Genomic DNA, 18661 nt, shown 5'->3' with positions numbered 1-18661 from the left:
TCACCGAAGGATAATGCAACACATCGAAATATCCATTTCCGACTCTATAAAGTATGTATATTCTTGATCAGCGAAAAAATCTAAGACGATCTAGCCATGTCCATCCGTCAGTCCGTCTGTCTGTGGAAATCACGCTTTTCGAGAAGAGAGTCTAAGTGAAGAGTCAGGTGGCACTGGCTTTTAATTAAATACTGAGTGCCAATGATACTCGACATGACAAGGCGATTTATTGGCGCCTTTAAATAACCAATGGCCAACATCAGCGTCTGTTCCCAGGTTAGGGGCGGCTGGTGGCGAGCGTCGGATCTTGGAGCACAATGAGGGATGCATGTGCAATCCCACAATACCCATGCGGTTGGGGCGATAGGTAACCAGTAACCCGGAAAACTGAGAACTACTATGAGAAACAAAGGAATAGTGGAAATTACGCTACAGTCTTAAAAAAAAAGAAATATTGAGCTGAAACTTTCAGATTTTTTTTTCCATAAGCAGTCTAAGTTCGAAGTATCTTTATATAGCCCCCATATAGACCGATCCGCCGATTTTGGGTCTTAGGCCCATAAAAGCCACATTTATTATCCGATTTTGCAGAAATTTGGGGCAGTTAGTTATGTTAGGCCACTCGACATCTTTCGTCAATTTGGCACAGATCGGTTCAGATTTGGATATAGCTGCCATATAGACCGATCCTCCGATTTAGGGTCTAAGGCCCATAAAAGCCACATTTATTATCCGATTTCGCCGAAATTTGGGACCAAGAGTTGCTTTAGGGCCTTCGATATCCATCTTTAGTTTGGCCTAGATCGATCAAGATTTGGATATAACTGCCATATAGACCGATCTCTCGATTTAAGGTTTTGAGCCCCTAAAAGGCGCATTAATTGCCAGTTTTCGCCGAAATTTGGGACAGTGAGTTATGTTAGGCTCTTCGACATTTTTCTACAATTTAGCCTAGATCGGTCCAGATTTGAATATAGCTGTCATATAGACCGATCTCTCGATTTAAGGTTTTTTGGCCATTAAAGACGCATTTATTGTCCGTTTTCGCCGAAATTTGAGACAGTGAGTTATGTTAGGCTCTTCGACATTTTTCTGCAACTTGGCCCAAATCGGTCCAGATTTGGATATAGCTGCCATATAGACCGATATCTCGATTTAAGGTTTTGGCCCCATAAAAGGCGCATTTATTGTCGGTTTTCGCCGAAATTTGGGACAGTGACTTATGTTAGGCTTTTCGACATCAGTGTCATATATGATTCAGATTGGTTTATATTTGGATATAGTTGCCAAAAAGACCAGTATTTTATTATACACAGTTGATCATGATTTGTACTTAATAGTATTTGGTTCAAATCAGAACATATTTCGACTCCCGGTATTGCTGTTTAATTTCATAGAAATCGGTTCATATTCAGATATAACTCCTATATATATGTATGTATCAATTGATTTTAACTTAAGACCGTTCTTGCTTGTTTTCTATGCCACTATGCGATAGTTTTCTTGTTCAAAATTATCACATTTTAATTCAAACTTCGCTGTCAAAATTCTAGGCAATTTTCTTGATTTTTTCAATATTTCCATGAGCTGCTTTTTTTCCAGGACGAGCATCACATGCCACTCTCAACATTTGAAATATTTTTAAGCACCTAATTCCATTTTTAACGATTTCGTCAAAAATTCACCACTTATGGAGTTATTCACCACATATAAGGTTATTCACCGCTTATAGAGTTATTCACCACTACTAGAGCTATAAATACAAATTAACCTAGGCGAAAACTCTCCACGAAGTTCAATGACTTTTGGACAACAAATTTAATAGCACTCATTGTGATCCAGATGTGATACAAAAACGGCGTCTGCCAGTCCTTGGTGATTTTTTTAATAGCACGGAAATTATAAGACTGAATTTTCTTAAATCAAACAGTTCCAATGAAACTCAAAATGTAAAATTTAAATTTAACTTTGTAGAACACATTTCCCGATTCCCCTACGTTATAAAACTAAATGCAACAATTCATTTTTTTCATTTACATTTTGAATGAAATGTTACACAATGTATGCCATAATTAGGAATAGGTATTACATTTAACAATGTCAACAAATTAAGTGGACAAATAAAATCTTATGTTTGTCTGGGCCGAACTTTGAATGCACACTATAAGCGATTGACTATTAGAGTGTTAAATAGCAGTGACTTGGCTAAAGCAGTTTATTAAAATTGAAAAAGATGCTTTCACCAAAAAGTCATTTGAACTCAAATTAAGGATGATTCAGATTACAGGAGTGGAGAAAAACTCCATGAAAACATCAAATGGAGGAATACATCTCTCACCTTACCTTACAGAATATTTGTTCCACTAGCCGAACGTAGAATGGCTTTCCAAGCGCCTCGATCTTCTGCGCTCATTCTAAAATCTCTGACACCAAGTTTCGAGGTATCTCGCACCACTTGATCTTTCCATCGGGCTTTTGGGCTTCCCGGTTTGCGTGTACCACCGTGTTTGCCTTCAAAAGACTTCTTTGCTGGAGCTTCTTCATCCTGTCAGCCAACGCAGCCGTTGTCTTTTGATGCATGTAACTATGCTTTCATCGCCGTACAGCTCGTTATCGCCAATATTCTCCATTAACGCAAACTGGTCCATATATTTTACGAAGAATCTATCTCTCAAATACTCCAAGTACTGCCTCGTCAGCATTCCCAAGTATCCATGCTTCAGAACCATATAACAACACGGGTAGTATCAGTGTCTTGTATCGTCTGATATTCGTCCGTCGAGAGGTGGCCTTGTTTCTAAACTGCTTAATTAGTCCAAAGTAGCATCTTTTTGGCAGTATTATTCTTCGCTTTATCTCAAAACTGGTGTCATTCGTTTCGGTTACGGCGGTACCGAGGTAGATAAAGTTACTGACTATCTCAAAGTTGTGGTTCCCAATTTTCTCCATGTTCTTTATCTGCTCGGTTGGGTAAGGCTTTTTGGGAGTGGAAACCATCCATTTCGTCTTATCTCCATTTACTGCCAGACCCATTTTCACTGACTCTCTTTCGATTCTTTCAAAGGCTGCAGTTACTACTTTCGGTGACCGATCTATGATATCGATGTCGTCGGCATAGGCGAGTAGCATGTGTGTTGTGATTAGTGTGCCATATCCATTCACATCTGCATCTGCGTATAATCTACTCCAGCAGAATATTAAAGAGATCACACGATAGGCTGTCTCCTTGTCTGAAACCTCGTTTGGTATTAAATGGTTCGGAGACCTTCTTTCCTATTCTTACTGAGGAACGCGTATAAGCAAGTGTCATCCTGCAGAGTCTTATTTATTTTACAAGGATACCAAACTCAGACATGGCTTGAAATACCTTTGAACGTAAAGGAGTATCGAAAGCGGCTATGTAGTCAACAAAGAGATGGTAGGTGTTGATTTGTCCTTCTCGCGTCTTTGGCGCAGTGTGAATATCTGGTCCAGGGTGGATTTACCAGGTCTAAAACCGCATTGATCGGGCCCAATTATCTCATTGACTTTAGGTTTTAATCTATCTCGCAGTACGCTCGTAAGTATCTTGTATGCGATGGGGAGGAGACTTATTCCTCTGTAGTTGGCATATTCCGTCTTGTCTCCTTTCTTCTGTACGGGAAATAGTATGCTGAGATTCCAATCATCGGGTATGCATTCTTCTAGACAGATTGCGCAGATAAGCTGATGCATACGCCTTATCAACGTGTCGCCTCCGATCTTAAATAGTTCAGGGGCTACACTGTCGGCTCCTGCTGCCTTGTTGTTCTTTAGTCGGGACACTGCTACCTGGACCTCATTCTGAAGAAGAGATAAACATTCTATACCATCATCAGGGATTGGTGCTGTGGTATCCTCTTCGCCGTCAACGTCGGACTCTAGCAGTTGGGTAAAATGTTCTTTCCATATCCCCAGCATGTTATCTATGTCAGTCACCAGATTTCCTTCTTTGTCACGTCTTTCCATTTCCTTCTTCTTTCTGCGGAATAGACGTTTCTCCTCTTCCGATACCTCTTCTTCATCTGGCGCTTTGCTACTGATTCCAGGGTTGCTCTATATGCCGTATTCTTGCCTTCAGTAACATATCGACACTCTTGGTCGTACCATGGATTTCTTGGGGGAGGCTTCCAGTACACAAGTACGGATTTCGAGGCATTTTCCATGGAGTGGGCAATGCTATCATTTTGTCATCGGAACAAGTAGTGCTTTCATCAATCAATTAGGTCAGTCGAGTGAAGTATGCCGTTGCCTGGTGTATTTCCAGCTTTTCAATGTCCAGCTTCCGTGCAGTGTCAGATCGTACTTTCCTCGCCATGTTCAAACGGGTGTGAAACTTTGCTGCAACAAATTGATCACGTTGTGATAGATGGAAGGCATTTATCCAGCGTGTTAGATGTACGATCGACCCGTGGAGAAAATATAGATTTGAATCGTACATCTAACACGCTGGATGAATGCCTTTCATCTATCACAACGTGATCAATTTGGTTCCTCGTGTTTTGATCGGGTGACAGCCATGTGGCTTTGTGAATATTTTTATGTTGAGATCTGGTGCTACTAACTACCATGTCTTTTGCCACCGCGAAATCTATCAGCCTCAACAAATTACTGAACGCTATCTCGTGGAGGCTAAACTTTCCGACTGTTGGACCAAAGATGTCTTCCATCCCTATCTTCGCATTTAAATCTCTTAGACCGATTTTAATATCATAGGCGGAGCAGCAGTCATATTCCTTCTCTAGGCGCTCGTAGAAAACATCCTTGGTCTGCTCGTCTTTGTCTTCCGTCGGGGCATGGGTACAAATAAGGCTGATGTTGAAGAATTTGGCTTTTATGCGGATTGTGGCTAGCCTCTCATCCACGGGAGTAAAGCTTGAGGCAAGGTGTTTCAGTCTCCGACTAACTACAAATCCACAGCCAAATTCATGCCTCGTGTTATGGCAGCTACAGTATAGTTAGTTACCGTCAAGCCAATCCCAGTCCATCGCACTCCTGTAAGGCGGTAATATCTGCCTTGTACTTCTCTAATCCATCCGCCAGAGCGTACACTGCACCTTCTCTATAAAGAGTGCGGACATTCCAGGTGCAGATCCGCATATAATGGTCCTTTTTTTCGCTTGGGTGTGTCGTCAACGTTGGGGGGGGGGGTCCGTTTTTACTATTCCTTTGTTTCTCATAGTAGTTATCATACTTTTCCGGGGGCGGGTTACTGGCCCAGCGCCCCCAACCGCATGGGTTTTGTGGGATTGCACGCGTATCCCTCGTTGTTGCGAGCCGCTTGCTCCGAGATCCGACGGTCGCCTATACCCTACAGTTTGATACGTCATCTATCAAGCAACATTTATATCTTTTGAACCAAACACTTTTGCACTTTACAGAATTTCCAACTTCAACGCATGTTTTTCGAATAAATTTAACAAATTAGTATTCCTTACATAATTAGAATAATCGCCTTAAACTAAATCAACATTTATTCCAGTATCTTAGCCACAATGCAAGAAAAACTAGATTTGATGAAACTATTTAGCATGTAAAATGAAACTGCAATTGCATGGAGAGCAACGACGCACAGTGAATCCCAAGTTGAAAAATCCTGGAGATAATCATTTTGTAGCTTTGAAATATTTCATAAGGCATATATTTTTGATAACTTTGGCGTTCTGAGTCGATGTAGCCATGTCTGTTAGCGCTTCCATCTTCCCATCCATAGAAATCACGATAGAGACGGACGGACATGGCTAGATCGACATAAAATGTCACGACGATCAAAAATATATATATTCTTTATGGGGTCTAAGACGAATATTTCGAGTAGTTACAAACAGAATGACGAAATTAGTATACCCCCATCCTATAGTGAAGGGTATAAAAAGAAAGGTTCGGTTAGGTTAGGTTTAAGTGGCAGTCTGTCATCAGCCTCACTTAGACGTATTCGCACATTGTGACACCACAGGAACAGAAGAAAGAAGATGCCTTCTAGTTCCTACTGTTGAACCATCCAGATCGCTTTAAAAAGCTCAAAAACTTGCGAATGTTCACATTCGCTAAATCAGACAGGTTCTCAAAGAAATGAGGACCTAAAGTGGAACTCCTACTGACTGCTAGTGCAGGACACACACATAGAAGTTGTTCTATAGTCGCTGTTTCTTCGATGTCCACACAGCTTCTGCAAAAGTCGTTGCTGGTAACCTTCAGTCTGTCAGCATGTTTTCCGATTAGGCAGTGACCTAATCGGAAAATCGTGTCCTGAGGGACACAATGACTGAGACGTCTGTTCTAGCCAATGATAGCGAAGCGGTAGACCTCTTCAAGTCTAGAAAAGGCCACATAGGTTTGGAATGTTCACAGCCCCCGCTTTGTGACCATCTATCATTCGTTGTCCTTCGGACCTGAAAACTTAGCTTAGCTTCCTGAAAACTCAGCTTCCATGTCGCTAGAGGCATACTCACAGATTCCAGTATCTCTGGAATGTGTAAGGCTGTTCCTAGTCTCGCAAGCTGATTCGCTTTGCAATTCCCTGGGAAATCTCTGTGGCCAGCCACCCAGAATAGATGAATTTCGAACTGTTCAGCCATTGCGTTGAAAGATATGCGCCAGTGGAAGACGGTTTTTGTGTTCAGAAATACGTTGTCCGGGGATTTAATGGCTGTCTGAGAAGATATTTATGCCAATCGTCGTTATGACATCATATCTTAGCCATTCCACCACTTCCTTAATTGCAAGGATCTCCGGTTCATACACACTGCAGTGGTCGGGTAACCTTTTCCATATGACCAGCTCTAGATCTTTAGAGTGCACTCCAAAGCCCACCTGGTCGTTTAGTTTGGAACTATTCGTATAGAAGTCTATGTAACTTCTGATTGAAACTACGATATTCCTGGTATATCGTAGTTTCAATCGGTTCTATTAGGAATAGTGGTACAGTACGGATATTGTATCAAGGATAACACAGTGTCCGTAGCCGCCACATGACCAATGAGAAAGCTCCCATAATCTAACGGCTCGCTGCACGTGGTCGCTGCACTTTGGGTAGCCACAATTTCCAGAGGCATAAGATGTAACATTAAATTCAGTGCATCTGATGGTTTCGTCTTCAGTTGCAGCTATGATGTACAAACAAGCCGTGCTTTGGATCCGGTTAAGTATTGATCAGTTGATAGACTTTTGAAGCGCCGTCCACCAGACCACAACACCATATAATATTATAGGTCTGACAACAGCAGTATATACTCAATGCATGACACGCGGTCTAAACCCCCAACTTTTGCCAATGGCTCTCTTGCAGGTGTATAGGGCATAAGTTGAGAAGGGCTATTTCAGTGGACTTGTCTTTACTATATGCATGCGGCTGCCGAGACAGGCGATCTCCATTGATCTTTGCTCTAAGATATGATTCTATCAACCTTTCAAATGTCTTCAGCATAAAGGTATTGTGTTCCCGCCTAAGTGCCGGTATCTCCATGCTTCAACGTCTCATAATCTTTTTCACATCCCCTACACTTGCTGCACCTATTTTTCATAAGTGAGCTCGTAGTTCTATGTGTACCGTAATTATACCGAAAGCTATATCGACCTCCTTCTTGTTTTCTTTCAATAATAGTCTCGTCCTCTCACGATCCGGATCACCTCATAGGATTCTCGCCGTCTTACCTACTGTTTCGGTGTTGCACAGTGTTCATCGCCCACGCTCTTAAATCGGACTGCGTCGACCCGAAAGGCTTCAGGTTAACCAAGTTTGTCGACGGCAGATCTCTGGCATCCACTGCCAAATCGTCTGTCCTTTCATTCCCCCTTACTCCGTTATGGCCCGGCACTCAAACGATGCGTGCCATCCTCAGAGAGAAAAACAATTAAAAAAAATTTTAACTCAAACAAACAAAAAGATTTAGGTTAGGTTGAATAATAACCTCGTCTTCTCACGATCTGGACCGCCCCACAGGTTTACATGCGCATTCGTCGCCAACCCCTTAACTCGGACTGCGTCAACCCGAAACGCTTCGGGTTAACCAAATTTGTTGACGGCAGTCCTCTGGCTTTTCCTGCCAAATTGTCTGCATTCTCATTCCCAGTTACTCCGCTTACATTCCTACACTGTTCGTGATCTTAACGTCCTGGTTGTTATTGCCTAATGGCCTGTTAACTGTCCGTAAAGATGTTCAAACTCGACGTCCTCGTGTTAACACCACACCATCTCACGCATTCCATGATCGCCCTGATCTCCGCCTGCAAGACAGTTTTATGGTCAGGCCGTCTAAAACAGATCTCAGTCCCTGCGTTCTCAATGTAGACCCCCAGGCCCACTCTGTCCTCTAGCTTTGATCCATCCGTGTAATATGATCTTCCAGATGGTAATATTAGGGTTCTGTCAATTCAAGACAGTGCAGCTGTTAGCAGTGCCTCACACTCGACCTCAATCGGTGTCTCTGGTATCCGATCCTCTTCCATTCCTTCCAGGTGTCCTTTGGTCGCCTCGATTATACCGCGCTACTTTATCCATTCTCCCATCGCCTTAAGTCTCATAACCGCAGTGGCTTTCTCTCATTAAATGTATGTCACACTGTATTTTTATGGATCGGATATCTAGAATAGTCTCCAGTGCCCTAGTGGGAGTGGTCCTCATCGCGTCACCTATGCCAATACAACATATTCTCTGAATCTGTTGTATTATCGTTACGTTGCACTTTTTCTCCAAAGCAGTCCACCGAACCTAAGTAAGTATCGGTCTAATCAGGTCTCAGATTCAGGCCCTATTTCGGGTCTACAGACCGTCTACATGGTGCCCAACATTTGTGAGCCTTCTCGGTACGCTCCTGAGTGTGACACTTCCAATTCAGTTTCCTATTCAAGATCACACCTAAGTATTTAACCTTATCAGATATCGAAATCGTTCTTTTGAGGAAACGAGGTGTGTCAAATTGGCCCACCATCGACTTGCTCGTGAACAGGCATATTTCAGTCTTCTGTGGGTTAACATTGAGACCCTTAGCCCTAGCCCAGTCGTGTGCCATCGGCAAGACTCTTTCGGCCCTTCTGCATAGTTGAGTCGGATCCTTACTCCTTAGAAGTATTATAACATCGTCTGCGTAGCAGATTGGTTTAAATCCCTCCTTAGTCAGCATCCGTAATAGGTTATTTATGGTGGTCAACCCTATGGTTGGAATGGCGACAAAATTAAGAATATTTTATACTACCTTTTAGGATAAAAATCCCCTAACATAAAGCACAAAATCTTTAACTAAAGGAAACTGGTCCTCAGCATAGGTGTGGAGACAAAGTTATGAATCTTTTATACTACCTTTTAGGATTAAAATCCCTTAATATAAGGCAAAAACTCTTTTATCAAAGGAAACTCTTCCTCAACAAATAGAAAATTTTTTTAGTTTTTATATTTAGCTCAACAAAATCGTTAAAGTAGGGAAATTTTTTTTAGTTATATTCAACAACATTCTTCATTCTTCCTTTCAACAACATTCTTCATTCTTCCTTTCAACAACATTCTTCATTTCAATAACATTCTTCATTCTTCCTTTCAACAACTTTCTTCAAAGGATTAGATTCAAAAACAAAATTTATCTATGACATAAATATCCAACTTTAATAATCGACAATTTTATCTATTTACAGCTTCTTTTTCGCCTTGCGAATATAGGCATGGTAGTAGAAATTCGAAAACAGAACAATCATACAAATATTATTGCTGAACGCCACCCACGTCCATGGTACATCCAAGTTGCACGGATTCCCTAGAACAATTGGCAAACTAAAATGAATGCCCAATATACCAAACTGTATCAACTGCATTTGAGTCACTCGCTTCTTCCACTTTGACAGATCGAAGTTTAGCTTTAGACATGCTACAAAGTAATAGGTGTACATTACGGCATGGACAAGAGAATTGAGGACACCGGTTGAAGTGAAATGTGATGCTGAAATATTAAAAATGTTGAATATAAAAAATATTTCATAGAAAAAATTCTAAAAAAAAAAAGAAAATCAAATGAATGATATCTAAGAGCCAGTACTTTTAAATTATAAGTGAACAATATCGGCCTAAAAACCCGTTAACACTGCTCTTTAAATCCGTATTTAATGGATCGATCATCTGTTTTCCCTTTATAGAATCAACTGACTAGAGCCTTAAATTCGGATTTAATGAGCAGTGTTAACGGGGTTTAATTCACAGAACTTTATAAAGCCTTAAAAAAGGTTTATTTGACAGTTCTGTAAAGGAAATCTTTCAAATAAACCAATTTTAAAGCTACATCAAGTTTTGTGAATACCGGAGTATATGTTTGTTTTCTCTAATTTTCGATAAATTGAAGTATTAAACCATTTTTATAGAAGGGACCATGAACATGTTCCACAAAAATATTCCCCCAATATCCCCTGTCTAAGACACAATCAATTCTTGAAATCTTAAGGCAAGTATCTATGCGCAAAAGGAGAGAAATTCAACTCTTTTGAATTCATCACACTATGGTAACAGTGTCTTCTATTTTCACTTGCACCTCTTTCACTATCCACTTTGTTTTTCTTATAATTATACGTTATCTTCCACATTGTTATTATTGAATAAATAGCTTACCAAAAAACCTGGAGCCATAAGCATATGGAGAAAATATCATCAATGAATGATGGTACATATGCAACAAGGTTATTTGATTGTACTTCTTTCGCAGCACAAAGAAAACCTAAAACAAAATACCATTATCAAATAAAACGAAACAAAAATGCCCCTGTTGTTACCCACCGTATCAAAGATGTCCAAATATTTTGATATCAAATACAACAAAACTGGTCTGCGCAATTTCAGTGTATTCAGTCTTACATCATTTGGATCATGTCCTTGGCAAAGTATACTGAAATCAGATCTCAAATAACTATAACACATCAATTCGTAGAAGATGAACAAATTGAGTAGAACTTGTAAAACATTGTAGATCTGCATTAAAAGATCCACTTTAAAAGGTTGTCGGTTCTTCATTAATTTGGGTGCCACTTTGAGTACCATTATCAAATAGAGGGCAATAGTTCCTATCATCACATATGGACTGCCAAGCATGGGGTTAGTGGTAATACGTTTCTCTATAAAAGAAAACAAAAAAATTAAACATTAAAAAATGTTAAATAAAAAAGAAGTAAAAACGCATTAAGTCGGTCGTGCTGAACTTTTGATAAAACACTACTATATCCACATTAATATTCACATATAGTCCGATCCGTATCATATTTGGTTCAGTTGCCGAGAAGTTCTATACAAATAACAGTTCGAAATGTCAGCGAAATCAGGGAATAATTGCGCTGTTCATGTGATTAAGCCCTAATTTGGATTATCGATCTATATGACAGCTATATCTAAATTTGGTGCGATCTGAACCATATTTAGGTTGGAAGCAACTCTCGGTTTCAAATTTCAGCAAAATCGGAGAACAAATGCGCATTTTATGATCTTCAGGCCATAAAACTGAAGATTGGTCTCTATGGCAGCTAGATCTAAATATAGCCTTGTTTGGACCATCTTCCAAATTTCAGCGAAGTCGGATAATAAATGCGCCTGTTACAGACCTAAGACCCAAAATCGGCAGATCGGTCTATATGACAGCTATATCCAAATATGTTCCGATCTGTATCATTTTTGGTTTGGATATCGATGGGCCTAATAAAACTCACCGTACTGAGTTTCAGCAAAATCGGGTAAAAAATTCTCCTGTTGTAGTCTTAAAACCCTTAATCAGCATATCGATCTATATGGCAGCTATATGTAAACTAACATCCCGGTGGTCCGTTTCGTTACCCAGATTTTTGATACCCCCTTTTTAGTGTAGAACTTTCGAAAACAAAATGTAGCCACTCAATTTATAATGTTATGCAGTTTTATAATAACTGCATATAAAATTTCAGGAATCTGTCTACTTCCGTAATGAAAATACCAAATAGTATGAAGAATAACTATATATCGGAAAAATCATTAAGTCGCCTGAGGTGTCACTGTTTCCCAATTTTGAGAGCTTTACCATATGCAAATTTTGCCCATGAACATTCCACTAGGGAACAGGGGCAAGGAGCTTTATCTTACTCCGTAAAGAATGTATTGTTTTGTACGTTTGAATACTTAAATATACGAATAAAGAATATCTTCTAGTCGCCTAATATATGCTTTCAAGGTACAAATTGCACCACAATTAGTACGTTTTCTTCCACATCGTTCAAATTGCTTAATTAGAGCTGTTCCTGTAGGCAAAGATAAGCTGGTTCGTATTGTTTTGCACTTTATGGTACCTTAATGTACGAATTTTGAATGGATCATTTAGTCTCCCATTATATATTTCCTTCTTGTACCTGCATGCCAAATTTCAGACAATTAGCTCGATCTGTAAAAAAAGTACAAAATGGTACCAAAATTTGGTACCAAAATTTAAAAATTTTGAACCGACTTGCAAAATTTCGGTCCTATAACTACCATATGGTACCAAAATTCACGAATTGTGAATAAGTTATTTATTCATCCACCATATTTTTCCTCATTGTAGCTACATGCCAAATTTCAGACCTCTAGGTCCATCTATAAAGAAAGTACCAAAATGGTACCAACTTTGGTACCAAAATGTACGAATTTTAAAGAAATTTTTTATTCACCGAAAATATTTTACCCACTTGTACCTACATGATAAATTTCATACCTCTATCTCCATCGGCACAAAAATACCAATATTGTACCAAAATGTACGAATGGTAAAAAGATCACAGACACCCACCATATTTTTCCTAGTTGTACCTACGTGCCAAATTTCAGAACTCTAGTTCCATCTGTAAAGAAAGTACCAAATTGTACCCCTTTTGGCACCAAAATTTACGAATCTTGAAAAGACCATTTAGTCAACTAACTACAACTGTAAAGAACGTACCATATGGTGTCAATATTGGTACCGAAATGTACGAATGGTAAAAAGATCACAGTCACCCACCATATAATTCCTAGTTGTACCTGCAAGCCAAATTTCAGACCTCTAGCTCAAAGTAAGTGCAAAATGATACGCCTTTGACAAATGTACGAATTTTGAATAGACCATTTAGTCAACCATAATATTGGGTTGCCCAAAAAGTAAGTGCGGATTTTTTAAAAGAAAGTAAATGCATTTTTAATAAAACTTAGAATGAACTTTAATCAAATATACTTTTTTTACACTTTTTTTCTAAAGCAAGCTAAAAGTAACAGCTGATAACTGTCAGAAGAAAGAATGCAATTACAGAGTCACAAGCTGTGAAAAAATTTGTCAACGCCGACTATATGAAAAATCCGCAATTACTTTTTGGGCAACCCAATATTTCCTTCTTTCTTCAGACCTCTAACTACATCTGTAAAGAAAGTAGCATATGGTACCAAAATGTACGAATTTTTAATAGATAATTAAGTCATCCATCATTTAATTTTTAGTTGTACCTACAGGTCAATTTTCAGACCTCTAGCTACGTCTGTGAAAAAAGGACCAAATGGTACCAATTTTCGATACTAAACATACGTTTTCTCTCGTTACCAGTACAATTTTTTAATTTTTTTACTCACCCTCGTCATTTTACACCAGATGTCTTTTAAGTTATATTTCAAAATTCTTCCTCGATCCATCAGCCCTGTACAAACTGCACCCATTTCGTACCTTTTTGATACTTTTTTAGTAACTAAATATACAAATTTCAAAAAGGCTTATAGTCACCCAACTAAGGTTGTCATATAGTACCTACAATTCAGAGCTCTATTTCAATTTACAAAGAAAGTACCAAATAGTACAAATTGCGGTACTAAACGCACTATTTCTCCCACTTCCGGTTGGATTTTTGAAATTTTTTTTAACCAAACCTTATTTTATCGAGGCGCTCTTTAATTTGAGCCCAAATACACAATTCTAGCCCTGGTGCTGGGCAAATGTGTACCATTTCGTACTTTTTAGTACCTAAACGTACGAATATCACCAAATCCATCGTTATCCCCTATGACCCAAAACTAACATTCATGCAAATTTCATGATTCTAGCTCTAGCCGTTTGGGCTGGGCGATGATCAGTCAGTCAGGTTTAAGTGGCAGTCTGCCATCAGACTCACTTAGACGTTTTCGTCCTTTGTGATACCACAGGAACAGAAGAAGGAAGATGCCAGCTAGTTCCTACCGTTGAACCATCCAGATCGCTTTAGAAAGTCCAATAACTAGCGAATGTTCACATTCGCTAAATCAGACAGGTTCTCAAAGAAATGCGAACCTAAAATGAAACTCCTTCTAACTGCTAGTGCGCGACACATACACATAGTCCCCTCTTCTTCGATGTCCTTACAGCTTCTGCAAAAGTCGTTACTGGCAACCTTCAGTCTGTCAGCATGCTTTCCGATTAGACAGTGACCTGTCATGACGGACACAATGACTGAGACGTCTGTTCTAGCCAATGACAGCAAAGCGGTAGACCTCTTCAAATCTAGATTTGGCCACATAGTTTTGGAATGCTCACAGGACATCAGTCGTTGCCTTTCGGCCCTGGTCCTGAAAACTTAACCTACAAGTCGCTAGACAGATTCCAGTGTCCCTGAAATGTGTAAGGTAGTTCCTAGTCTCGCAAGCTCGTCTGATTTACAATGCCCTGGGATATCTATGTGGCCCGGCACCCAGAACAGGTGAATTTCGAACTGTTCAGCCATCTCGTTAAGAGATCTGCGACAGTCGAGGGCGTTTTTTGTGTTCAGAAATACGTTATCCAGGGATTTAATGGCTATCTGAGAAGATCGTCGTAATCCACCACTTCCTTAATTGCAAGGATCTCCGTTTGATACACACTGCAGTGGTCGGGTAACTTTTCAATATGACCAGTTCTAGATCTTTATAATACACCCCAAAGCCCACCAGGTCGTTTAGTTTGGAATCATCCCTATAGAAGTCTATGTAACTTCTGTTACCAGTGATATCGTAGTCCCAATCTGTTCTATCAGCAATAGTGGTACAGTACCTTTTATCAAAAAGCGGCTCAGGTTGGGTGCAATCCACACTGCCTGGAACATCGAACATTGTATCAAGGATAACTGTGTTAGCCGTAGCCCCCACGTGAACAATGAGAAAGCAACCTTAACCTCATGGCAGTGGTCGCTGCAATTTGGGTGGCGGCAATATCCAGAGGCATAAGATGTAGCATTAAAATCAGTGCATCAGATGATGTCGTCCTCAATGCGGCTGTGATTCACAAGCCATCCTTTGGATCCTATTAAGTATTGAGCACTTGATGGACTTTTGAAGCGAAGTCCACCAGACCACAACACCATATAGCATTATAGGTCTGACAATTGCCGTATATACCCAGTGCATGGCACTAGACCGCGTGCCACTTTTGCCAATGGCTCTCTTGCAGGTGTATAGGGCAAGAGTGGCCTTTCTTCCCCTTTCCAAAATGTTGGATTTGAAGTTCATTTTCCTGTCCGGCAAAACACCCAGGTATTTTGCGCTTTCTGCAAATGGAACATTCTCTGCGGTAGCCCACTTTGCTGTCGCACATAGAGCTTCCTGAAGTAAATCTCTTAGAGTGCTGGGAAACTTTCCCCTAACCGAAATAGCCACGTCATCAGCATTTCATTGTTAATAGCTATATTCCAAAGTAGAGGAGACAGTACACCTCCTTGAGGTGATCCTCTGCCGACGGACTAACCTGATGTTAGTAAGCTGTAGAAAGTCTCTTATCCTTTAGTCCATCAGGTCCTCATTGACCATTTCCGACCTTCGGTGCACCACGTAGCTCTATATTATGGATGGACAACAACATGGAACCGCACATGAATTCTTATACCCTGAAGCATAGCAAACACGAACAGTAGCACCGCAGTGTAAGCAACTTCTATTTCGACGCATTGTTAATATTTTGCATAGCAATTTCGCTTGGTTAATCGTTCAGGATTTACTGCCCTTCAGACAAACATAATTTTTTACTTTTCACCGTATTTGTGTGCCCATCACTGCTCTATATTCTCATATTTTGATGAAAAGAGGGCTTTCGTACTAAAGATTGAATATAATTAAAAAAGTGAAAACCATTACCTACCTAGACGAAAACTCTCAACGAAATCCCGCATGGGTTGGATGGCAATTGTAATAGCCTTCATTGTGGTTACGTTGTGGTAAGCTACTTCCTTAGATGATCTTGTCTGACTTGTCTTAGATGAACTAACTAAATTGTACGACTAAATTTTCATATATCAACTAAACTGAATGAAACCCAAGATATGGTATAAAAAAATGATCAAAGTTCAATGCATATGGAACATGTGCTACTTTGTAAGAACAACCTTCTTTTACGCATTTCATAATTGGTTTGCATATAGTGGCACACTTCCATTTCATTAACATTTTCATGTGTTCTGCTGTTTATGTCATATGTAATGCAAGAATAATTATTTAACAATCTCAAATCACAACATGGATTAATTACGGCCTATGCGAATTTTCTATACCCAACACCATGTCTATGAGGCAACTTAAACCCCAGGAGCACTAGTTCAGTAAGAGGCTATGACGTCGAACGCCTGGGCTCAAAATCATGGAGGCCACATACCTTTGAGCTGAATTTTAAATTAAACTGCACTCTTTGAAATGATAGAATTATCCCCTGTTCCTTATATATACTAGCTCAGATACTGGAGATTGTTATGACATCGGACTACGTATCGGCATTACGAGACCAAAAAACTAATAAGAAGGATAAGAGGTGATGAGAGGTTATCAGACGGTCTTTGAATGCGGCTAGTGGAAGTGAAAGCATTGAATTATGGGGGCTCTACACGGGCAAGTTCAGAGTGTACACGAGGAAATTGCAGTTCAAAGAAGAGAGGTTTTTGTCAAGCTTATAAAGAAACTGCGGAAGCTAATGGCCAAGGACACTGCATGCATGGGTCACTTAAGGAAACCAGAGAGAGAGAGAGAGAGAAGTAATAGGGTCGTCGCTTAATTTTTTGCAGATGTACCTTCGCGGTTACCAAACCTCGGATCTGAGGTGGAGGGTTTAATACCCACAGGAAGCACCGTGACCCAGGAGAGAATTCGCTGAGCACTGCGAAACTGTCGATAGGACGACAAAAATCCTATGGGGAGATCCGGATCATGAGAAAACAACTCTATTGCTGAAAGGAAGTAAGAAGGAGGTCAGCATATGACACATGGGACTACGAGCTTATTTATGCAAAATCGACGCTGCAAGTATAGCATGAGTAGGGTATGTGGAGAAGATGATGAGACTTAAGAACGTTTCCTCTGTCACAGCCCAGCTTTCGCGGCTAACAGGCACCGGCAGTTAGGTGGCGACACAATACCAAACACGAACCAACTTAGGGGAGTGGCACGAAAAACAATAGGGATTTAGTAAATAGCAAAGAATTTCGGACTTAGATTTTCATTTTCCAGGTTACTTTTAAGTATTTAGAGCGCACAACAAGCCGATTAGTGGCTTAGGTGTATGTCCATAATGACATGGGGCGGATTAACATCTCCTTTCAATCTAACCTAACCATGTAAATGTTTTTCATATTCAAAGCTTTCGGACTGCAATATAGAGCCACCAAGGGTTTCGGACCGATAAGTGGTTCATTCTTTGAGAATTCTGCATCCACATATTGGAAATAAGTTCTCCAGATGTCATCGTGCTTACATCATGGGAAGATGGATGACACTACACAGCTTTGTTCATCTCTTGGAGAAGACTCTCTAATGCAATTACTTACCTTTTTTTTGAACATTGCAGTACCTAGATAATGTCCATTCGCCTTCCACAAGGGCAACATTAAGGAACATTGAAATATAGGAAGGAGTGCATACATTGAAGTTTAGGGATCTTGTCGGCTATCACGAGAAGTGGGGTCTTTTTTTATCGCTTTTATGGATACTGGTGGTTTATTGAAGTCTTATGGAATTTTTGGCAAAAATGGTAAAGGTATGACATGGAAAACTTCCGCGTTTACCCTGACTTCTGATCAGGAAATAACGCTGAAGTTGCCAGTATCAGCCAAATGCCTTGATGTTTTTCTAGATTCCCAATTGAGCTGGAACTTCCAATCTAAAAGTTAAGAGTAAGAAAGTTGCACCCTGCAGTCTATGTGACCGTATAAGCATAAAGAGCACTTCCAACACCAGCATAATAAAAAGTAAAAAACAAATGTATTGAGCTCATTCCATTAATGAGGCATGCAGTTCGTGTATACTTTATAGAGTCTCTAACATCGAAACGCCTTATATGTAATTTAATGGAACACATTAATATTCTTTCCATTCTAAGCTCATTTATCATTAAAATAAATCTACATAAATATTGGATTACGCACAACATCACAACTATCTATGTCATATGCAATTTGTAATTTCTTCCCTTTACCGGGTCGTACTTAAATCAGTTTTCATTTCTTGTTATTGTAGCAGTGTCTTGCAAACGACCAGGAAGCCAAGTTATTGTCGCTTGTATTAGATAATTTGTTGCACAGCTGTCAGATAAACGCTGATCGCGTAAAGAGAGCGTTCCCTTAAGCTCAAGGCATTACTAGCAGCGTCTGGCTCACTGTTTTCTGTGCGACACTGTTGCACAATCTAGCTAAACAACTTTCCAGTGCACTAAAGGCCGAGGCTCGAGAA

General features: G+C 39.9%; 1 protein-coding gene across 2 annotated transcripts in view; it reads right to left on the bottom strand.

Annotated features, from left to right (window-relative positions):
* The window catches only part of LOC106085708 (elongation of very long chain fatty acids protein F-like), a 103630-nt gene that overhangs the window by 8251 nt on the left and 76718 nt on the right, over positions 1–18661 (bottom strand). Inside the window, exons 1-3 of one of the 2 annotated variants that reach the window (XM_059365334.1) lie at positions 16089–16134; positions 10772–11106; positions 10607–10712 (exon numbers count right to left, since the gene is read on the bottom strand). In XM_059365334.1, coding sequence (XP_059221317.1) covers positions 10607–10712; positions 10772–11106; positions 16089–16119 — 472 coding nt within the window. In that variant the 5' untranslated portion in view covers positions 16120–16134. Of the gene's footprint in view, positions 1–10606; positions 10713–10771; positions 11107–16088; positions 16135–18661 lie in introns of those variants that run through there. The other variant, XM_059365335.1, reaches the window with a different exon arrangement.

Source organism: Stomoxys calcitrans, chromosome 3 (genome assembly GCF_963082655.1).
Source record: "Stomoxys calcitrans chromosome 3, idStoCalc2.1, whole genome shotgun sequence".
In the NCBI taxonomy this organism is placed as follows: Eukaryota; Metazoa; Arthropoda; class Insecta; order Diptera; family Muscidae; genus Stomoxys; species Stomoxys calcitrans.
This window is presented reverse-complemented; position numbering and strand designations above follow the sequence as displayed.